At 59.6% G+C, this 16,769-nt stretch overlaps 1 protein-coding gene and 2 long non-coding RNA genes across 6 annotated transcripts; 2 read left to right on the top strand and 1 right to left on the bottom strand.

The window, feature by feature from the left end:
- Positions 1–559: 559 nt before the first annotated feature.
- Positions 560–6,503, bottom strand: LOC135312409 (uncharacterized). The gene is made up of 3 exons (XR_010371916.1): positions 6,159–6,503; positions 2,387–3,661; positions 560–2,136 (listed from the first exon to the last, which is right to left on the bottom strand). It is a non-coding gene; the product is annotated as an uncharacterized LOC135312409 (long non-coding RNA).
- Positions 4,653–9,379, top strand: FOXA2 (forkhead box A2). Of its 4 annotated transcripts, none has more exons than XM_064445527.1 (4): positions 4,653–4,794; positions 5,457–5,597; positions 6,549–6,618; positions 7,317–9,379. In XM_064445527.1, exons 3-4 carry the CDS (start codon positions 6,550–6,552, stop codon positions 8,577–8,579), a joined length of 1,332 nt encoding a protein of 443 aa, XP_064301597.1. In that variant the 5' UTR covers positions 4,653–4,794; positions 5,457–5,597; position 6,549; the 3' UTR covers positions 8,580–9,379. The 4 variants fall into 4 exon arrangements, with proteins under 4 accessions (XP_064301597.1, XP_064301598.1, XP_064301596.1 ...); XM_064445528.1 differs by lacking the exon at positions 4,653–4,794 and adding an exon at positions 5,053–5,214; XM_064445526.1 differs by lacking the exon at positions 4,653–4,794 and having other exon boundaries at positions 5,053–5,597.
- Positions 9,380–10,156: 777 nt separating this feature from the next.
- LOC135312408 (uncharacterized) lies at positions 10,157–16,454 on the top strand. The gene is made up of 2 exons (XR_010371915.1): positions 10,157–13,474; positions 15,935–16,454. It is a non-coding gene; the product is annotated as an uncharacterized LOC135312408 (long non-coding RNA).
- Positions 16,455–16,769: the final 315 nt, after the last annotated feature.

Genomic DNA, 16,769 nt, shown 5'->3' with positions numbered 1-16,769 from the left:
TTTCAGAAACTGATTATTAAAAAAATATTTCCCCTGAATGAAACCAAAACCTGAATATTTTGGTCAGCCAGGTAAAAATTCCCCTGCCTGCCAGGGCCTTTGGGGACGAAGCTAATGAAAACGTCCATGGCAGGACTTTCCTGGGAGGCGAGGAAGACTTTCTTTTCGTCCTTTCTTTTTTGATCTGGAAAGTCAGCATCGCTGGGCATCTCCCTCGGCACCTCCTTCTCCCTCCACTGCGTGAAAGCGGGAGAGCTGGAGCGGCCCAGCACGCCCCAAGCGCCGGGATGGACCCGTTAGCTCCAGGTTTTTCACCCCAAGGCTTCTCCCCCAGACATCCTTCCAGATGCCTGCGCATCTTGTTTACCCAGCAAAATGTGCTCGTGGAGAAAACCAGCGCTGCGGCGTCACGTGGGCCACGGTAAACAGCCAGCAGATGCACTCTGTTTATTTTGCTCCAGAGTCTTTCCAGAAGGCATCATTTTGCTGGTGGGCTCCTCTGAGGGGGCTTTTTCCCATACCCGCATCCTTCCCGGTGGCAGATGCCCACTGCCAGCAGCCCCGGTCCCACCGGCGCCCATCACACCGTGCTGGGTGCTGTGCACCAGCAAGGTCCCTACGTTGGACTGTTGTTGCACCCAGGGGCTGTTTGCAAATGCACTCGGGTTTCCCAGTTGCTTCTCAGGAGCTTGTTGTCCCCATCGGTACCGGGGCTGACACTCACCAAGCATCCCGCCGAAGCCGGTGAGCCGGGGGGACCGCCTCCATCCCCGAGTGGGACGATAATGGGACTTTATTTCCCCCTGTCACATTCTTCAGGCACTTCCAGGGTTTTATTTTACCCTGTGGTGCCAACCACTGATTCCAGCGACTCGTTACCTTCACTGGCATGTTGAATAATTACAGAGTGGGGAGGAACGTTAAAATAGCACCTGGAGGATTGAATATGCCAGAAATAGCCACGCTGGCCGTGTCCCGACAGGCCGATCCTCAGGTACGCTTGTGGATGAAGTGAGTTTGTCTGCAATGGCATTCCCGAGAACCTGGGACTGCGGGATATCATTCCAGTATTACAACGGTAGCTATCCTCGGGCTCTTGATCAGATATTAAAATGACAAAAAATTTTGCATACTCCTGGCTCTTCCTTTGTGAGACTTGTTAAAGCCTTGGAAAATAGTTTCATGAATTAAGAAGCCCCATTAAATGTTGGATCTAATTAGGAGAGACTGGGCTGTAGAGTTCTTCAAATAGTTAAGTCAATATTATACGGTGTAATTGTGGTAATTCCCCAGCGGTGCCGCAGCTGACAACGGCCTGTTTTAGTGCGTAGGTAACTCCACGGGTGGGGGGAAAAGCTCGCCCCACCACGGGGTGTCACTTATTTCAATGGTTCCCGTGTGAATCCTTGAATGAGCAAAGGATATTGTTTCCTGATGCGTCCCACAGAAATTACGGGAACTCTGGAGGCAGCCTCAGGAGCGGGACCCTGGCGCGCTGAACCGGTGCTGAGCGGGACCTTGGGATCAGGCCGTGCTGGGGAGCCGGGCTCATTTCAGCTCTGCCACGGCACTGCCAGGAGGGCTTTGCTGGGCGTGCTCGACCTCTCTCCAGTGCACTTCCCCACTTCAGAAATGTGAATCCTCCTCCTCCTCCTCCTCCAGTTGTCTGTTCTGCTTGTTTGAGTGAAAGCTCCTGGGGATGCTCCCAGCCCGGCAGAGCCCCTTGACCTTAGAAAGAGCTTCTTCCAGGGATCCTAAAGGAACAAACCCGGAATAAAGCCAGCAAGAGGGAACGCTGCAGGCAGCACGTGGCGCAGGGGCGATGGCAGCTCCCCTGCCCCACCTTCACCCTTCCCTTCCCCCGCCTCAGAACCAATCGCTCCCTCCTCTTCCTCGAGTACCTCCGTGCGTCGGTTCCGCCGTAATTTTCACATCTTATCGGGGGAAGGCCTCAATAAATCCCGATGGTAACTGCGGTGGCACTGTACAAGCACGCCGGGCCGTCTCCCTTCCTGGCAGGCCAGTTGCCTTTTGTCTCTAACAAGATCTGCAGGCGCAGGGGCTCCTTTTGCTTCTTGTTATTGAAAGGCCTCTCTTCTTCAGGGCAACGACTGCTTCTGTCTCACAGGAGAGCCCCTTCCTCAATTAAAGGGGAAAAAAAAGCCAACGCATTTATTTTGAAACAGCAGTGCAATTGGGAGAGTTCATTATATTGCATTAATTATGATAATTATCAGTAGAAGGGAGATAATTACCCTGTTTGTTGTCGAGAGCAAGGTAAGGGGTTCTTTTATTTTTAATTATTATTTTCTTTTGCAGGGACCAGCCTGGTTATGCAGCGTGGGGGCACAGGGGAGGCGAACGCCAGCACTGGGGCTTCACCCACCTTAGGGCACGCGGTTCATCGCCCCTCGGCTCCGGCTGCGCTTACGTGCACACCTGCTCACTTGCTGCCAAAGCCCGGCCGCGAGCCTGGGTGCAGGAGCACCCTCCCCCTGCTCCTTCCATGGGACGGCCGTTGCAACCCAGGCGGCCGCAGGGGGCACGTGCCCGTCCCTGGGGGCGCCGGGGAAGGGGGAGCGGGGTGCGCTCGCTGCCGTCATCGCTGCTGCGGGTGATGGAGACGGCCGAAACGCGCCCCAGCTCCTGGCGAAGCTTCGCGCCGGTCACTGCCCTCCTGTCGCTGGGAAGGGCGAGAGGGCTCCTCCAGTCATGGCTTCTAATGCAAATGGGGACGTAATTTAAAAATTAAATTTAAAATAAATATTAGTTGAATATTAAAGAGAAGAAATAGATTTTAAATGGCAGGTGTGTGTCTCAGTAACCCAACCAGGTATGTTTAAATAAGGCACGGCTGAAAATTTTCAATTTTTACCATCCTAGGTATTTTTTAAAATGTCTCTAATAAGGCAAGCGTACATATTTTTCTACTTTCTTAACAGATTATAATTTTAGCAGATTTCCTCAAGCTAATGGCACGGAAGGCTGCTCTTGTGAAAGGAGGGAGAAGGAGGTGGCGGCTGCAGGACTGGGGTTATTTACAGGAGCAGAGATTCCCCATTGCTGCCTTCTGGGTAGGTCCCACATCCAGCCACCTTCAGACAAGCCGCCGGCTTCGCCTGGCCACGTTTCTGAATGCAAATGCTTGTGTCGCTCCGAAAGCGCGTGTCCTCGCGTTATGGAGACAAAGCCTTTGTCTGAGCAGGAGGACGTGGTTGCTGTAGATCACCCTCGGCGCCGCGTCCCCGAGATGTGCACGCCAACGGCGCTCTGGGCACGCGGACCGGGAGGGCACGTGCTCCTGGTGACACAGGGGACGTGTTGGACGAGGAGAGCTTCTTCCTGTCCAACATGCGCTGCATGGAGGGTCCTTCAGGTCCTGGGCAGGGCCAGAGTCTTGGGAGGCTTGGATCGTAGGACAGACGGTGACGGGTGCAATAGCAGACCAAGAAGGCAAAACTGGAGCAACAACAGTAGGAACGTCCCCCGTAGCTGAGGAGTGGCCTCAGGTGAACGTTTTGGGTCAAAATCCAAGTGAATAGGACTCTCATGAAAGCACCTCTCCTTTGCGGCTCCGCAGCTTCCAGTCCACGTACAGGGGGGTTCCGAGAGGCAGAAAAACCTTGTCTTTGGTGGCAATAAAATTCAAAGTCCTGCTGACCTGAGGGGGAAAAAGGCACTTGGTACAGGGCGGCGCGAGACTGGCACCCGCGGAGCTCCGGGTGTGCGGTGACCTCCTGCCGCTCCTCGTGCCGAGGTGCCAGACGTGCTCGGAGCACGCCAACGTCCGTGCCGCTGCGGGACGAAGGCCTGAGGGCGGGTGAGTTTATTGCACGGGGAAATTCTCGTGATGGCCTCTCTCCTCCTCCTGCAGGGCTCGCCGGGGACTTCTGTACCAAATCCAGCCGTGCTAAAAACACATGCTCGCCTCCTGCACCTCGTGTTCAGAGGGAAAAAATGATGCTAAAGCTAACCACGCCTCGCCCGAAATGGCTGAAGGCAGCTGCAAGTGGGGAGCTGAGCGGGCAGGATCTTTGAACTGATGATGTTCGGTGTGTCCAGTGGCCACGTCGCTAATTTTACTGAATTTTCCCTTCCTGAGCCTTTTCACTGCTGCTTCAAAGGAGGAAAAAGCTCTGTGGAGATGCTTTAGGTTGGAGAGTCCTGTCTCGGGCTGTGCTAAGTCAGACCCAGGGTGCAGCTGGCCCGGGAGCCCCTTTCAGCTGTGACCCAGGGCGGGTGATTTGGGGGTGAATGTAATTTCCCCCCCGGAGAAAAGCCCCTCTCACCTCTTGCGGAGATGAGCGCGCCTCAGCCATTTGGAGTGAGACCCCCGCCCCGGGGGGATGCAGCACCCCCACCGCGGCCCCCGGGGTGTCCCCACCACCACCACCCCCCCGGCCCTGCGGACCCGGGGACAGCAGGCGACAGAGGGCGCCCCGCCACCGCTTTTGGCCGGCGGGACAGCGGGACGGGCCCCTCCCGGCGGGGGACACCGCCGCCCCCCCCGCTTTTGGGGGTTCCTCCCCCCTCCCGGCGGGGCAGGCCCCCCCCCTCGGGTCATACCCCCAGCCAACCCCCAAATCCCCTAAATAGGGGCTGGGGTGGGAGGGAGGTGGGCTGCCACTGTCGCCGCGGCTATCGCGATAGGAGCGTGCCCTCCCGGAGCCGGTGGGGTTGTTTTCGTTTGGCGATGACTCCCAAGGGTGGTGGAACCGGGGAAAAAATCCTGCGGGAGCTTTAGGGGTCGTCCCGGAGCGGGACCCCCGCGGTGAGGTGAAATCCAGCTCTCTGGTGGGTTTGCGTTAATATTTAAAAACTATAGTCAGCCTTCGCCGATCGATGGGGTGGGGGCTTTTCCCCTCTTGGGAGCGAGAAATAAATAAATAGGTAAATAAATGTAAAAAAAAATATCGGTGGCTTATGGGTTTTTTGGAAGGTGGGGAGATATAGGTACGGACCTATGAAACGGGCAAAAACCAGATCCCCGGGGGCTGTGGAGGCGGCCGGGGGACGGGGGGGATGCTGCCGGGGGGGGCACGGCCCCAGCCCCGGGGAGGGGGACTGTGGGGGTGGAGGGAACCCCCCCCCGCTCCCTCTCGCCGGGGCAGGAGCCCCTCCGCCGGCTGGACCCCGCCGGGAGCCGGCGTGCCCGCAGCGCCGATGGGGAGGGCGGCCGAGCCAGCCGCGTTTTGGAGCCGCGTGATTTTTGTCGTCCGTCTATCCGTCCTTCCTTCCTTCCTTCCTTCCTTCTTTCCTTCCCCCCCCCCCCTTCCGAGATTCCCGGGGCGTTTCGACAGCGGGAGAGGCGGCGCTGCCCCGACGGCACCCACCGGGACCCCGCACCGCCCGGCCCGGCGCCGAGGGAGCCCCCGGGCCCCCGACGGCGCTTCTCCCGCGACCCCCCCGCGCTTCCTTTGCCCTCCCTGTTTGTTTTAGTTACGAATTTGTTGTAGGTACCTGAGCCGGAGCCCGGGGGAAGAGCCAGAGCGGCGGCTGCCGGGCCCGCCGATGGGGCAGAGCCGGGGCACGGCCGGGGGGGCGGCGGCCTGACCCCCGGGGCCGGGGGCTCCGTCGGACAGCCGCGGGCAGACAAGGTGCGTGGGGCTGGGAGCTGCCTCCCTCCGGGAGTGCGGGGAGGGAGACACAGCTTCTTTCGGGGTGCGGGGAGAGGGGCACAGATCCCGTCGGGGGTGGGGGGGAGATGACACACAGCTCCCGCCGGGGTGCGGGGAGGGGGACACACCTCCAGTTGGGGTGCGGGGGGTGGCACAGCTCCCGCTGGGGTGCGGGGAGGGGGACACACCTCCTGTTGGGGTGCCGGGGGGGCGCAGCTCCCGCTGGGAGTGCGGGGAGGGGGACACAGTTCCTGTCGGGGCGCAGAGGGGTACGCAGCTCCCGCTGGGGGTGCGGAGGGGGACGGGACACAGCTCCCGTCGGGGGTGCTGTGGGGGTGGGGGGTGCTGGAAATCATCTCCCGCAGGATCCCCCTGCAAAGCCGGGGGGAAGCCAGGGAGGTGCGGGGGGTGTCCCGGCGTCCCGGGGTGCTGCCGGGCCCCCCGTGCTGGGCGGCGGGGTGCGGGTAGGTGCGCGGGGGGCCGCGGAGGAGCCGCTCCCGCCTAGGTGTGAGCTGATTATTCAAATGGGCAGCCGAGGACCTGGGGATTGGAGGCTCGCCCGGCCGCTCCGTGCTATATCACTCGGGCACCCACGTCACTGCAGCACTTGTCCTCCTCTTCCTCCTCCTCCTCTTCTTCCTCCCTCCTCCCTCCTCCTCCTCCGGCTCCTCCATCGCCTCCGGGCGACTCTTCGCCGCGAAGCACTGCGAAAACCCACCCAAGGAGCAGCAGCGAAAAAAAAAACCCCAGCCCCAGCGCCGCTCGATCCCCCCCCTTCCTCCCTCCCTCCTCTTCCTCCTCCTCCAGAGGCTCCGACGGAGGGGAGGGAGGGCTGGGGACTTTTTTTTTTTTTTTTTTTTTTTTGGGTCGCTCTCTGTCGTCGTTTGTTGTGGCTGTTAAATTTTAAACTGCCATGCACTCCACTTCCAGTATGCTGGGAGCGGTGAAAATGGAAGGCCATGAGCACACGGACTGGAGCAACTACTACGGGGAGCCCGAGGTAAGGAAAGGGACGCGGGGCTCCGCCGCCCCCCGCCCCGGCCCGCCCCGGGGTCCCCCCGCCGGGGTCCCCCCGCCCTGCGCCAGCCCCGGGGCAAGATTAACTTTGGCATCGCGGACGGGCTCGGGGCCGCTCGCTGGCTGCCGGCTGCGGGCAGGGCTGCGGGCAGGGCTGCGGGCAGGGCTGCGGGCAGGGGCGCCGCGGCAGCGCGGCTGGGGGCTCCCGGGGGGGCGCGGGGCGGCGGGGGGCTGCCGGGCGGACAGTCGCTATTTTTTCCTTCCCCACCCCGCCGTCCCCACCCCCAGCCGTCGTCCCCCCCCACCAGGTATTTTTCTCGCTCCGGGCAGGGATGTTCCTTCCCCCTTCCTCCAACTCCCCTGTCCAGGACGGATCCGCAGACCTTGCTGCCATCCCGTCTCTCTCTTTTTTTTTTTTTTTTTTTTAATATATATATTTGTTTTTCATTAACGAGAAAAACAAGCCCCCCTTCCTCCCCCCCCCGCCCCGGGATTTAACCCTTCCTGCCTTGCGGGGCACGGAGCCCCGCGGCCGCAGAGGTTCTGGCCAGCGTCGATGCGGGTGTTCCCCCGCCGCTCCCCGCTCCCCGGGCTGCCGTTGTCCCCGACGGGGCTACCCACCCGCCTCCTCCCCGTCCCCTCCCCAAATCTCCCTCCTCTTTCTCTCGCTTGCCCCTGCAGAGCTACTCCTCGGTGAGCAACATGAACGCGGGGCTGGGCATGAACAGCATGAACACGTACATGACCATGTCGGCCATGAGCACCACGGCCAACATGACGGCTGCCACCTCCATGAACATGTCCTACGCCAACACGGGCATGAGCCCCTCGCTCACCGGCATGTCCCCAGGTGCGGGGGCCATGCCTGGCATGGGCTCGGCTGGTGTGGCGGGGATGGGTGCCCACCTGAGCCCCAGCATGAGCCCCATGGGGGGCCAAGCGGGCTCAATGAACGCCCTGGCTCCCTACACCAACATGAACTCCATGAGCCCCATCTACGGGCAATCCAACCTCAACCGCTCACGGGACCCCAAGACCTACCGGCGGAGCTACACGCATGCCAAACCGCCCTACTCCTACATCTCCCTCATCACTATGGCCATCCAGCAGTCGCCCAACAAGATGCTGACACTGAGTGAGATCTACCAGTGGATCATGGACCTCTTCCCCTTCTACCGCCAGAACCAGCAGCGCTGGCAGAACAGCATCCGCCACTCGCTCTCCTTCAACGACTGCTTCCTCAAGGTGCCCCGCTCCCCGGACAAGCCAGGCAAAGGCTCCTTCTGGACGCTGCACCCCGATTCGGGCAACATGTTCGAGAACGGCTGCTACCTGCGCCGCCAGAAGCGCTTCAAGTGCGAGAAGCAGCTGGCCGCCAAGGACAGTGGCGGGGCGGGCAGCGGGGCGGGCGGCGGGGGCAAGAAGGGGCCCGGGCAGCCCCCCAGCCAGCCCCTGGGGGAAGGCAGCTCCTCGGGGGGCTCCGAGGGCTCGGCCGGCGCCGAGTCCCCGGCCAGCGCCTCGCCGTGCCAGGACCACAAGCGCGCCCTGGCCGACCTGAAGGGCACGCCGGGGCTGAGCCCCGGGGAGCCGGCGGCCTCGCCGGCCCAGCACCTCCTGGCCCCCCCGCACGCCGGCCTGCCCCACGACGCCCACCTCAAGCCCGAGCACCACTACGCCTTCAACCACCCCTTCTCCATCAACAACTTGATGTCCTCCTCCGAGCAGCAGCACCACCACCCTCACCACCATCACCACCACCACCACAAAATGGACCTGAAGGCCTACGAGCAGGTGATGCACTACTCGGGCTACGCCTCGCCCATGCCCGGCAGCCTGGCCATGGGGCCCGTAACGAACAAAAACGGCTTAGAGTCCTCCCCTTTAGCCGGAGAGACTTCTTACTACCAAGGTGTGTATTCCCGGCCCATCATGAACTCCTCCTAAAAGGGGCAAGGGGAAAACCTCCCCTGGCGAGGGGAGAAAGCCCCCCGTAGCCCCCCGCGCAGCCCCCTAGCAGAGCGCTGGACTATGAACGCTGTCGAGCACGGTACATATACATATATATATCTCTATTTTTTTTTCCGTTGGCTCCAGATGTTTGCATCCGTTCGGGAAACAGCAGCCGTGTGTGTCTCGCAAGCATCTCGGCCCGTGCCAAGGGCAGGCGTGCTGGTCCCCCCCGCCCCCTCGGCCCAAAGCCACCCGTGCCCGGGGTTGGGGGGGGGCGGGGGGGAGCACGATTCCCTTGGTTTGCCTTGTGGGGTGGTTTGTTTTGGTGGGGAGGGGCGGGTTGGGGGCGAGGGGATGGGGAGAAGGGGGTTTCTGTTGGGCTCCTTTTTTTTTCCGTTGTCGTTGTTGCAAGGAGGTATAAATATATCTATTTTTTTGTGTGGAAGTGATGAGGAAAAAAAAAACCACGAACTAAACGGAACCTTCCGTCGGTGTGCAACCCATGCTAGTTTTGAATCCGAGGACCAAAACTCTTGTAACATTGTAAAAAGTGGGAAAAGGGCGGGGTGGGGAGAAAAAGAGAAAAAAAACTACGAAAAAAATTAAAAATAAAAAAAAAAGTCAGAATAGATCGTTGTAATTGAAACAAACGCTTGATGTTACCGGGAGAGTAAAACTACTTGGATCGGATTAATTTATCGTTTCTGTATGCTTTATTTATGGCTTATAAATGTGTATTCTGGTAGCGACTAGCCAGATTTTCACAGAACTATATTAAAGTGTTATTGGCGGTTTTTTTTCCCCTGCATCTCTGTTCCGCCGGGACTCGCCCGCCTCCTCCGCCGGCCCGGCCCGGCCCCGGCCGCGGTCCCCGCCGGGGTCCCCGCTCCGCCATCCCCGGTTGTGCCGCCCCGACGGGGCGGCGGTGCCGGCCCGGAGCCCCCCGCCCGTTTCCCCCGGAGAAGCTCAGTCCCAGGCCGGGGAGGGGGTCAGCGGGCGGAGAGGGGTGGCCCAGCCGGGCCTGGGGGAGCCGCTGTCCGTCCGTGTCCCCCCCGGAAAGCCGGGGGGTCGGGAGCGGCGGGACCCCTCGCCCAGCAATCACCGAGCGGGATTAACTGGGAGGGCGGAGGGGAATTGGGGCTGGGAGAGGCAGCACACCCCTGCCCCTCCCGGGCCGGGCCGGGGGGGACACCCCGCTACCCCCGCGGGCTGTGTGTTCCTGCAGGGAAAGGGGGGGATAAACCAGCGGTGAAAAATCGGAGAGCTTTTTATTTTGCCTTTAAACACCTCCCGGCCGCTCCATCCTCCCGCCCCGGCCTCGGAGCCCCCCGGCCGCCCCACCGGCACCCCCCGGCAACTCGGCCGGGCTTAGTTTCATCTATTTCGCCCCCTCCCCGACTTTCCCCACCGTAAATACCCTGCCCGTCTTCCCAACCACTTGTTGTTTTTCCCACGCGTTTACGGCAGTCATAGATGTTGCTTTCCGAAATAACATTCAAATCCTTCTTAAAATTCCGCATTGTCCGCGGGAAGAGAAAAGAGGAAAAGGGGAGGGGGGGGGAGGGGGGGGTGAAAAAAAAAAAGACCCTCCCAAAAACAAAACAGGGATCCAGCCAGAAATCTGTCCGTCTCTATACGGCAAGGACACACACGTTGTGAACCAAGGCATGCAATGTGTTTCATTAGCACATAAAAGGCTCCCGCGGGGAAGGAGCACGGGCGCGGGGGTGCCGCCGCCGCTTTGGGGTGCCCCCGCCTCCCGCCGCGCCCCTCCCGCCCCGGCGGGTCCCGGCCCCGGCCCCGGGCGCGGCGCGGTGCCGTTCGGATGCCCGCTCCCGGAGCGGCCTTTCCCCGCCACCACCTTCCCCCACCCTTTTTTTTTTTTTTAATTAATGTATATATTTTTGTTCCTTTTCCCTTTCCTCTGGCCTAGTTCACGTTGAAAATGCAAGAATGGGGAGTTGAGGGAGAGGAGCCGGGGTGGGGGGGGGGGAAAGAGAAAAACCAAAAATAATTCCCCACGCTAGACGTTATTTCTTTTTCTTTACACCCTCTGGCATTTTTCTCTCCCCCTCCCCACGCAAGTCGCCCGCCCTCAGCCTCGCTCCAAGCGCATCCTGCTCCTGCCGGTTTAAGCAACCGTGATCTGTGAATAAACAAAGTCAGTAAACAAAAAAAAAAAAAAAAAGAGAGAAAGAAAAAAAGAAAAAAAAGGGGGGGGAATCTGGATCCAAATTCCAGGAGGGTAAACTTTCAACACCACGTCATACTTCAGCAAATTTACACAGATATTATATTGCGTCCCTTTCCTTCCCCCCCCTCCTCCTTTTGAGCCATTGTGCTTAACTGAATTTTATAAAGCTGATCGATATCTTGGTAAAATATTCATTTTTAAACTAGCGGGCAGCGAAATCTTTGCTTTGTGCTAAAGTCAACAGTAGCACAGTTTCAGCTCCAATAAATGCGGGGATGCTCCCAGCCCCCGCAGAGCCGGGCCGGCGGCCGGGGCGCAGGTAGGTGACACCCGCCGCTCCTTCTCCTCCTTCTCCTTCTCTTTTAACTCCCACCTTCAGCTTCTCTTCCAGCCCTCCTCCTCCTCCTCCTCCTCCTCCCCAGCTCGCCCTAGAGCCGGCGGGGAGAGCGGGCCGAGGGCAGCGGCCCGGTGGGGTCGAGGGGGCGCGGGGGGGTGGATGCTCCCCACCGCTTCGCCCCCGCGGCTGGTGGGGTTTTTTTGGGGGTGTCCTGACCCCCCCGCTCCTCTCCCAGCCGAGGAGTCGTTTTAAAAAGGGGGAAAAACCCGCGACGCCGAGCAGGGGAAGGGAGAAAACGGGGTGTTATCTGGGGACGCGGGGGGAGCGGGGTGCGGCGGGGTCCGGCCCGGCTGGCAGCGCCGAACCTGCCCTTTTCAGCCCCAAAACCCCCGGCCCAGGGGGCGAGTCGTTGCGGCTCCCTCGGAGGAGGGTGGGCGAGGGACGGGGTCGTGCGGGACCCGCCACCCGCCCTTCTCCCGCTCCCCGCGCCGGACCCTTGGGCTTTTTTTTACTTTTTATTAATTTTTTTCCTTTTATTCTTCCCCCCCCCACCCCCGCCTTTTTTTTCCCCTCCCTTTCGTGGTCCTCCCCGGACTCTTTTGTTCCGGGCTGGGAGCGACCACGCCGTGTCCGCCCCGCGGAGGGGAATTTCTCCCGTGTCCGTGTCACCGGGGAAGCGCCGCTGCCGGTACCGCTGCCGGTACCGCTGCTGGCCCGCCTGCCTGCACCCGCGTGGGCAAAATTATATATATATATATGTATATATAAATTGGGGGAAAATAAAATTCCCCCGTCCGTATTTCCTCGCGAGAGGGGAAACCGGGAGTTTCGGCGGGGGCGGCGGCCCTTCCAGCACCGGACACGGACACGAGTGGCATCGCCCGGGCGGGGCAGGAGCGGCACGGGGGTCTCCGGGGTGCTTCCCGCGGGGGCTGGAGGGCGCGGGGAGGGGCGGGGGGGACACACGGGACGTGGCCCCGGGGCATCCATGGAACGCGGGGGTGGGGGGAGCGGGGGCGTGCGTGTCCCCGCGCGTGTCGCCGGCCGCGCGCTGTTGCGACAGGTGACATGTCGCCGGCGAGAGGGGCAGGCGCCCGGCTGCTAATGGGCTTTCAATAATTCATACCAGCCCGGCCCGCTCGTAATGCAGCCCCGCGCGCTCGCCAATTACTTGTCATTAAAGGCCTGTCGCCCCCGCGGGGAGGGGGACGCGAGTGGGAAGGGTCCATCCCCGGCCCCGCCGCATCCCGCAGCAGCCCGCCCCGGGGGTCCCGGCCCCAGAAGGACGGAGCAGCCCCGCGGGGCCGGGGGGGACCCCCCGCTCCCGGGGCGTCGGTACTGATGGGGCCGGGATTGGGGGGCGGGGGGGGGGGGGGGCACGGCCTTTCTGCCCCCCCCATCCCATGCCTATTTTCCCCCGATTCCCGCAGCCGAGCGTCCCCAGCCTCCTCACCCCCCCCCCCCGGCCCGGTTTGCATTTCCCCGGCGAACAGCGGGGCAGAGCGCCGGGCTCCCCTCGGCCCTGAATTCCCCCCAAACACTGCTTCATTTTGGGGGGGACCGAGCGGCAGCCGATGCCGGCGGCCGAAAGGGCGGGGGGGGGGCGGGACACCCCGTCTGGGCAACCCCGCGGCGACGGGGTCCGCCGGGCTGAGCCCCCCAAACCGCCCCGATCCAGCAGCTCGCCTTCCCTCAGTTATTTATATCTATATATATACATCTATATTTCGCCCCCCGATTTCCCATTCCCGGGGGGGCTGCATGAAGGGGGGGGGCAAAAGGCACTTCTTTAATTGTTCGGGCCCCTATTGACATGCAGCCGTGGCTCAAAAGACATCAAAGCACAAAGAAGGTGGCACAGCCAGCAGTTTGACGGGGAAGCCCCGCGACTCGACGCTGGGCAAAGGAGGGGTCGCTGCCCGCTCCCAAACGCCCCCCCCCCGCATGCCAGGGACTCCGGCGGTGCGGGCAGCCGCCGGCCCTGCCTGCCCTGCCCGCACCGCCGGCGGGACTGGAGGCAAAAGTGCATTTATTGATGATCTTTAAAAAAAAAAAAGAAAAAAAAAGAAAATAAAAAGAAAATAAACCAAACCCGACACCGGACAACTCGGGGGTGAGATGAGTCTAATTATTGCTGGTTCTAAAAAGAGCTGGAACACCCAAGTAGGGCTTAACTCGTCTCCTGGGAAACTGATGGAGACCTATTTTACAAGCTGTAATTCTGCTTTAGACTATTGCAGGCTAAAGGCAGTTCACACTATCCTCTTTCTTCTAGAAATAGTCCTAATCCTATATTTCGGCCGGGTAAAGTCCGCTTCTGCTCCGCACTAGATTAAACCAGAAACCACATAAAACCAGGTAGGGAAGAGGATGGAAAAGGGGAGGAGGAGGGGGAAAAAAAAAAAATCGTTCAAAGTTTGTTACCTCTGCCCTGCCTAACCTTCAAAAGAGTAAATATTAAAGGATGATGCAGAGTCTGCAGGCTCCTTATTTACGGGAGAGCTTCGTCGCCAGCGGAGCTAAAAACGGGGCTCCGGGGCCGGGAGGACTTTGGGGTTGTTTTGTCGCTCTCTCGCTGCGGTCGTTTTTCAGGCTCGGGCTCCCACGGTGGCGAGTGAAATATTTATCCTTTTTCCCGTCGGAGCCCGGGGAGGGGCGGCCGGGGGGAGAGGTGAATTTGGGAGGTGGTTATTTTTATTGGGAAAACCAAACCAAAACAAAACCCAAAGCAAAGCAAAACCAAACAAAACAGAAAAAAACAAAACAAAACAAAACAAAACAAAAACCAAACCAAAGCAAAAAACCAACCAAAAAAAAACCTAAACCAAAAAAACCCAAACCAAACCAAACAAAAAAAAAACCAGTAAAAAAAGAAAGGGGGAGGGGAACGCCCGAGCCCCCTCGCAGCCCCGGCCGGGCACCGCAACCGGGGTTCCCCCCACCCCCAGTTATTCTTTAAGGAGCGCTTTTGTCCCCGGGGGGTTCGGGCTGTCCCCAGGGTCACCGGGGCTGCGGAGCACCCAAATAAACCCGGGGTGGGCTCTAAACAACGAGGGGAGGGGGATTTTTTGGCGGTCGGAGGGGCTGGACCCGCCGTCCTGCCGGGCACCTGCGCGGCCAAGGGTACTGGGGGGGCCCGGAGCCCACCCACCCACGGCGAGTGAGGTCCATGAGGACGGGAAAAGCTGCACCGAGCCCGGGACCTTGTTTTTGGGCGGGTGAACGGGGGGAGATGGAGGGAGGGATGCAGGGATCCGTGTAGGGAGGGACGGAGGGACGGAGGGATGGATGGATGGATGGATGCAGGAATGGAGGGACGGAGGGATGGATGCAGGGATCGCTGTAGGGATTGGCGGATGGATGGCGAGGTGGACACAGGAAGGGATGGATGGATAAATAGATAGATGGTTGGTTTAATGGAGGGATGGATGGAAAGACAGACAGCCGTTCGTTCCGCCGCTGCTGCCCGTAGGGCCTGGACCCCTCCCCAAGGCCGGAGGGGTCCGGGGGGGCGCGGGCGAGCCTGGCAGCGGGCAGGGCTAAGGCAAAGGACCCCCAAACGGGCCGGGAAGGCGGCGGGGGGGGCCGGGGGCGGCGGCTGCGCCGGGCCGTTATGTTTGCAGGTGCAGCCGGGCGTGAAATTGCACGTAAAAAAAAAAAAAAAAAACCACAAAAAGAACAGGGAATAAAAATTTTTTTTTTTTTAAAAAAAAAACCAGCAAACGACGCGGAGGCGGCTCCTCGGGGGGAGCCGCTGGAGCGGGGCCGGGCGGGGACCTGCTCCCACCCCAGGTGGGGTTTTTCGTGGGCTCCCGCGCGTGCGGTGGGGCGCGGGCAGCGTCCCGCAGCGGGGCCGCCGGAGCGGCCGCGGCCGGGCGGGCAGGGCAGGGCCCCCCGCCTCTGCTTGCGCCCTCCAGCCTCTCCTTCCCGTTCTTTTCCTTGCTTTCACTTTTTTTTCCCTTTCTTTCCTCTTATTTCCTTTTCTTTTCTTGCTCTTTCTTTCCTCTTCTTTCCCTTTCTTTCCCTTTTCTTTCGTTTCCTTTCTTGAATTTCCTTTTAATTTCTTCCCCTTTTCAGTTTCTTTCCCTTTTTCTCCCTTTGCCCCCTTTCTTTCCTGTTTCCCTTTCTTTATTTTTTCCCATTCTTTCCCTTTTTTGCATTTTCTTTCCCTTTTCCCTTTCTTTCCCTTCCCCCCCTTTCTTTCCTTTTTCCCATTCTTTCTCTCCCCTTTTCCCATTCTTTCACTTTCCCCTTTCTTTCCTTCCCCTTTCTTTCCTTTTCCCTTGTCCTTCCTTTTTTTCCCATTCTTTCCCTTTTTTCAGCTTCTTTCCCTCCCCCCTTTCTTCTCCATTCCCCCTTTCTTTCCTTTTACCCCTTTCTTTCCTTTTCCCCATTTCTTTCCTTTTTTTCCATTCTTTCCCTTTCTCAGTTCTTTCCCTTTTTCCCCCTTCATTTCCTCCCCCCCCCCCCATTCTTTCCCTTTTTTTCAGTTTCTTTCCCCTTTCCCCCTTTCTTTCCCTTTCCCCCCACGATGCCAACAGCTCACCTCTCCTCACAGCCCACCTCACTCCCGCTCCACCCCCTCCATTCCCCCCAGGCCACGGAGCCCCTTTCCAGGGCAGAGGGGCTGTTTCCCCAGGCAGGGCAGGGCAGGCGAAGGGCACAGAGCAGCCGGGTGGGCAGCCCTGCTGCCACGGGAATGGGCACAGGGCAAGGACCACAGCAGCAGGTCCCCCTGCTGCCCTCCACATGCCAGGGGCTGGTGGTTTTTTTAAAAATCAGGGGGGCAGGAAAGCCCCGATACACCATTTGCTGCAGGCAGCGGGGATTTCTGGAGCCAGATCCCTGCTGCTGGGAGATCTCTACTCGTTCAAACTGTCCACCTCTGCCGGCGCCATCCGTGCAAGGCCAGAGCGAGGTGCTCACCCCTGGCTGGGGAAGGAGCAGCTTTCTACACGATTTTGACTCACACAAGCAGTAGAAAAAAAAGAGCCTTATTCCTCCGCTGCTGGAAAACAGCTACCAGGTGCCAACAGCACAGAGGGGTGTAAATGTGCTGATTTTACTTCCCGCCCTGGTACCGAAGGCATCGATATTGAAGGATTTTGAAGACCCTGAAATGCTTCGCTTGTCACTGACAGCCTTCTGCATGCAGCAGAGCGGCCGCACGCTGCTTTGCTGGCTGCCTGCACTTACGCTCCCCTTCGCTCTCCGTTATTTATTTTAATAATGGCACAAGGAATCAGTGTCAGGGGTGGCTGGGGCAAACTTCTGGGCCTCACCGAGTGTGCTGCTGCCGTGCATGCATCCCCTATTAAAGGCACAGATTCCCATCTCCGATCGCCTCTTTGTGTCTGTGCTTGTGTGCGATACCTGGGTCACGCTCCAGTAATTCCTGATGGGAATGGGGAGAAGCATTATCCCGGCTCGGAGGAAGCTTAAGAAGGTGCTTTGGCAGGATGGATCTTTTTGGGCTCCAAGGAAGTGTGTGTGTGGGAAAAAAAATCATAACAGCACCTTGAGGAAGTTGAGGAGGGAATTAATTTGTGGAGCTCTTTGGGGGATGCACGCTGGTGCTGTGCTAAGAGCAAGCTCAGGAAGGGCTTTGGAGAGGAGAGCAAACTCTGACAGCCAAAATTACCCTGCGACGTGA

Source organism: Phalacrocorax carbo, chromosome 3 (genome assembly GCF_963921805.1).
Source record: "Phalacrocorax carbo chromosome 3, bPhaCar2.1, whole genome shotgun sequence".
NCBI classification, from domain to species: Eukaryota; Metazoa; Chordata; class Aves; order Suliformes; family Phalacrocoracidae; genus Phalacrocorax; species Phalacrocorax carbo.
The sequence above is the reverse complement of the archived record's forward strand: the minus strand, read 5'-3'. Positions and strand labels throughout refer to the sequence as shown.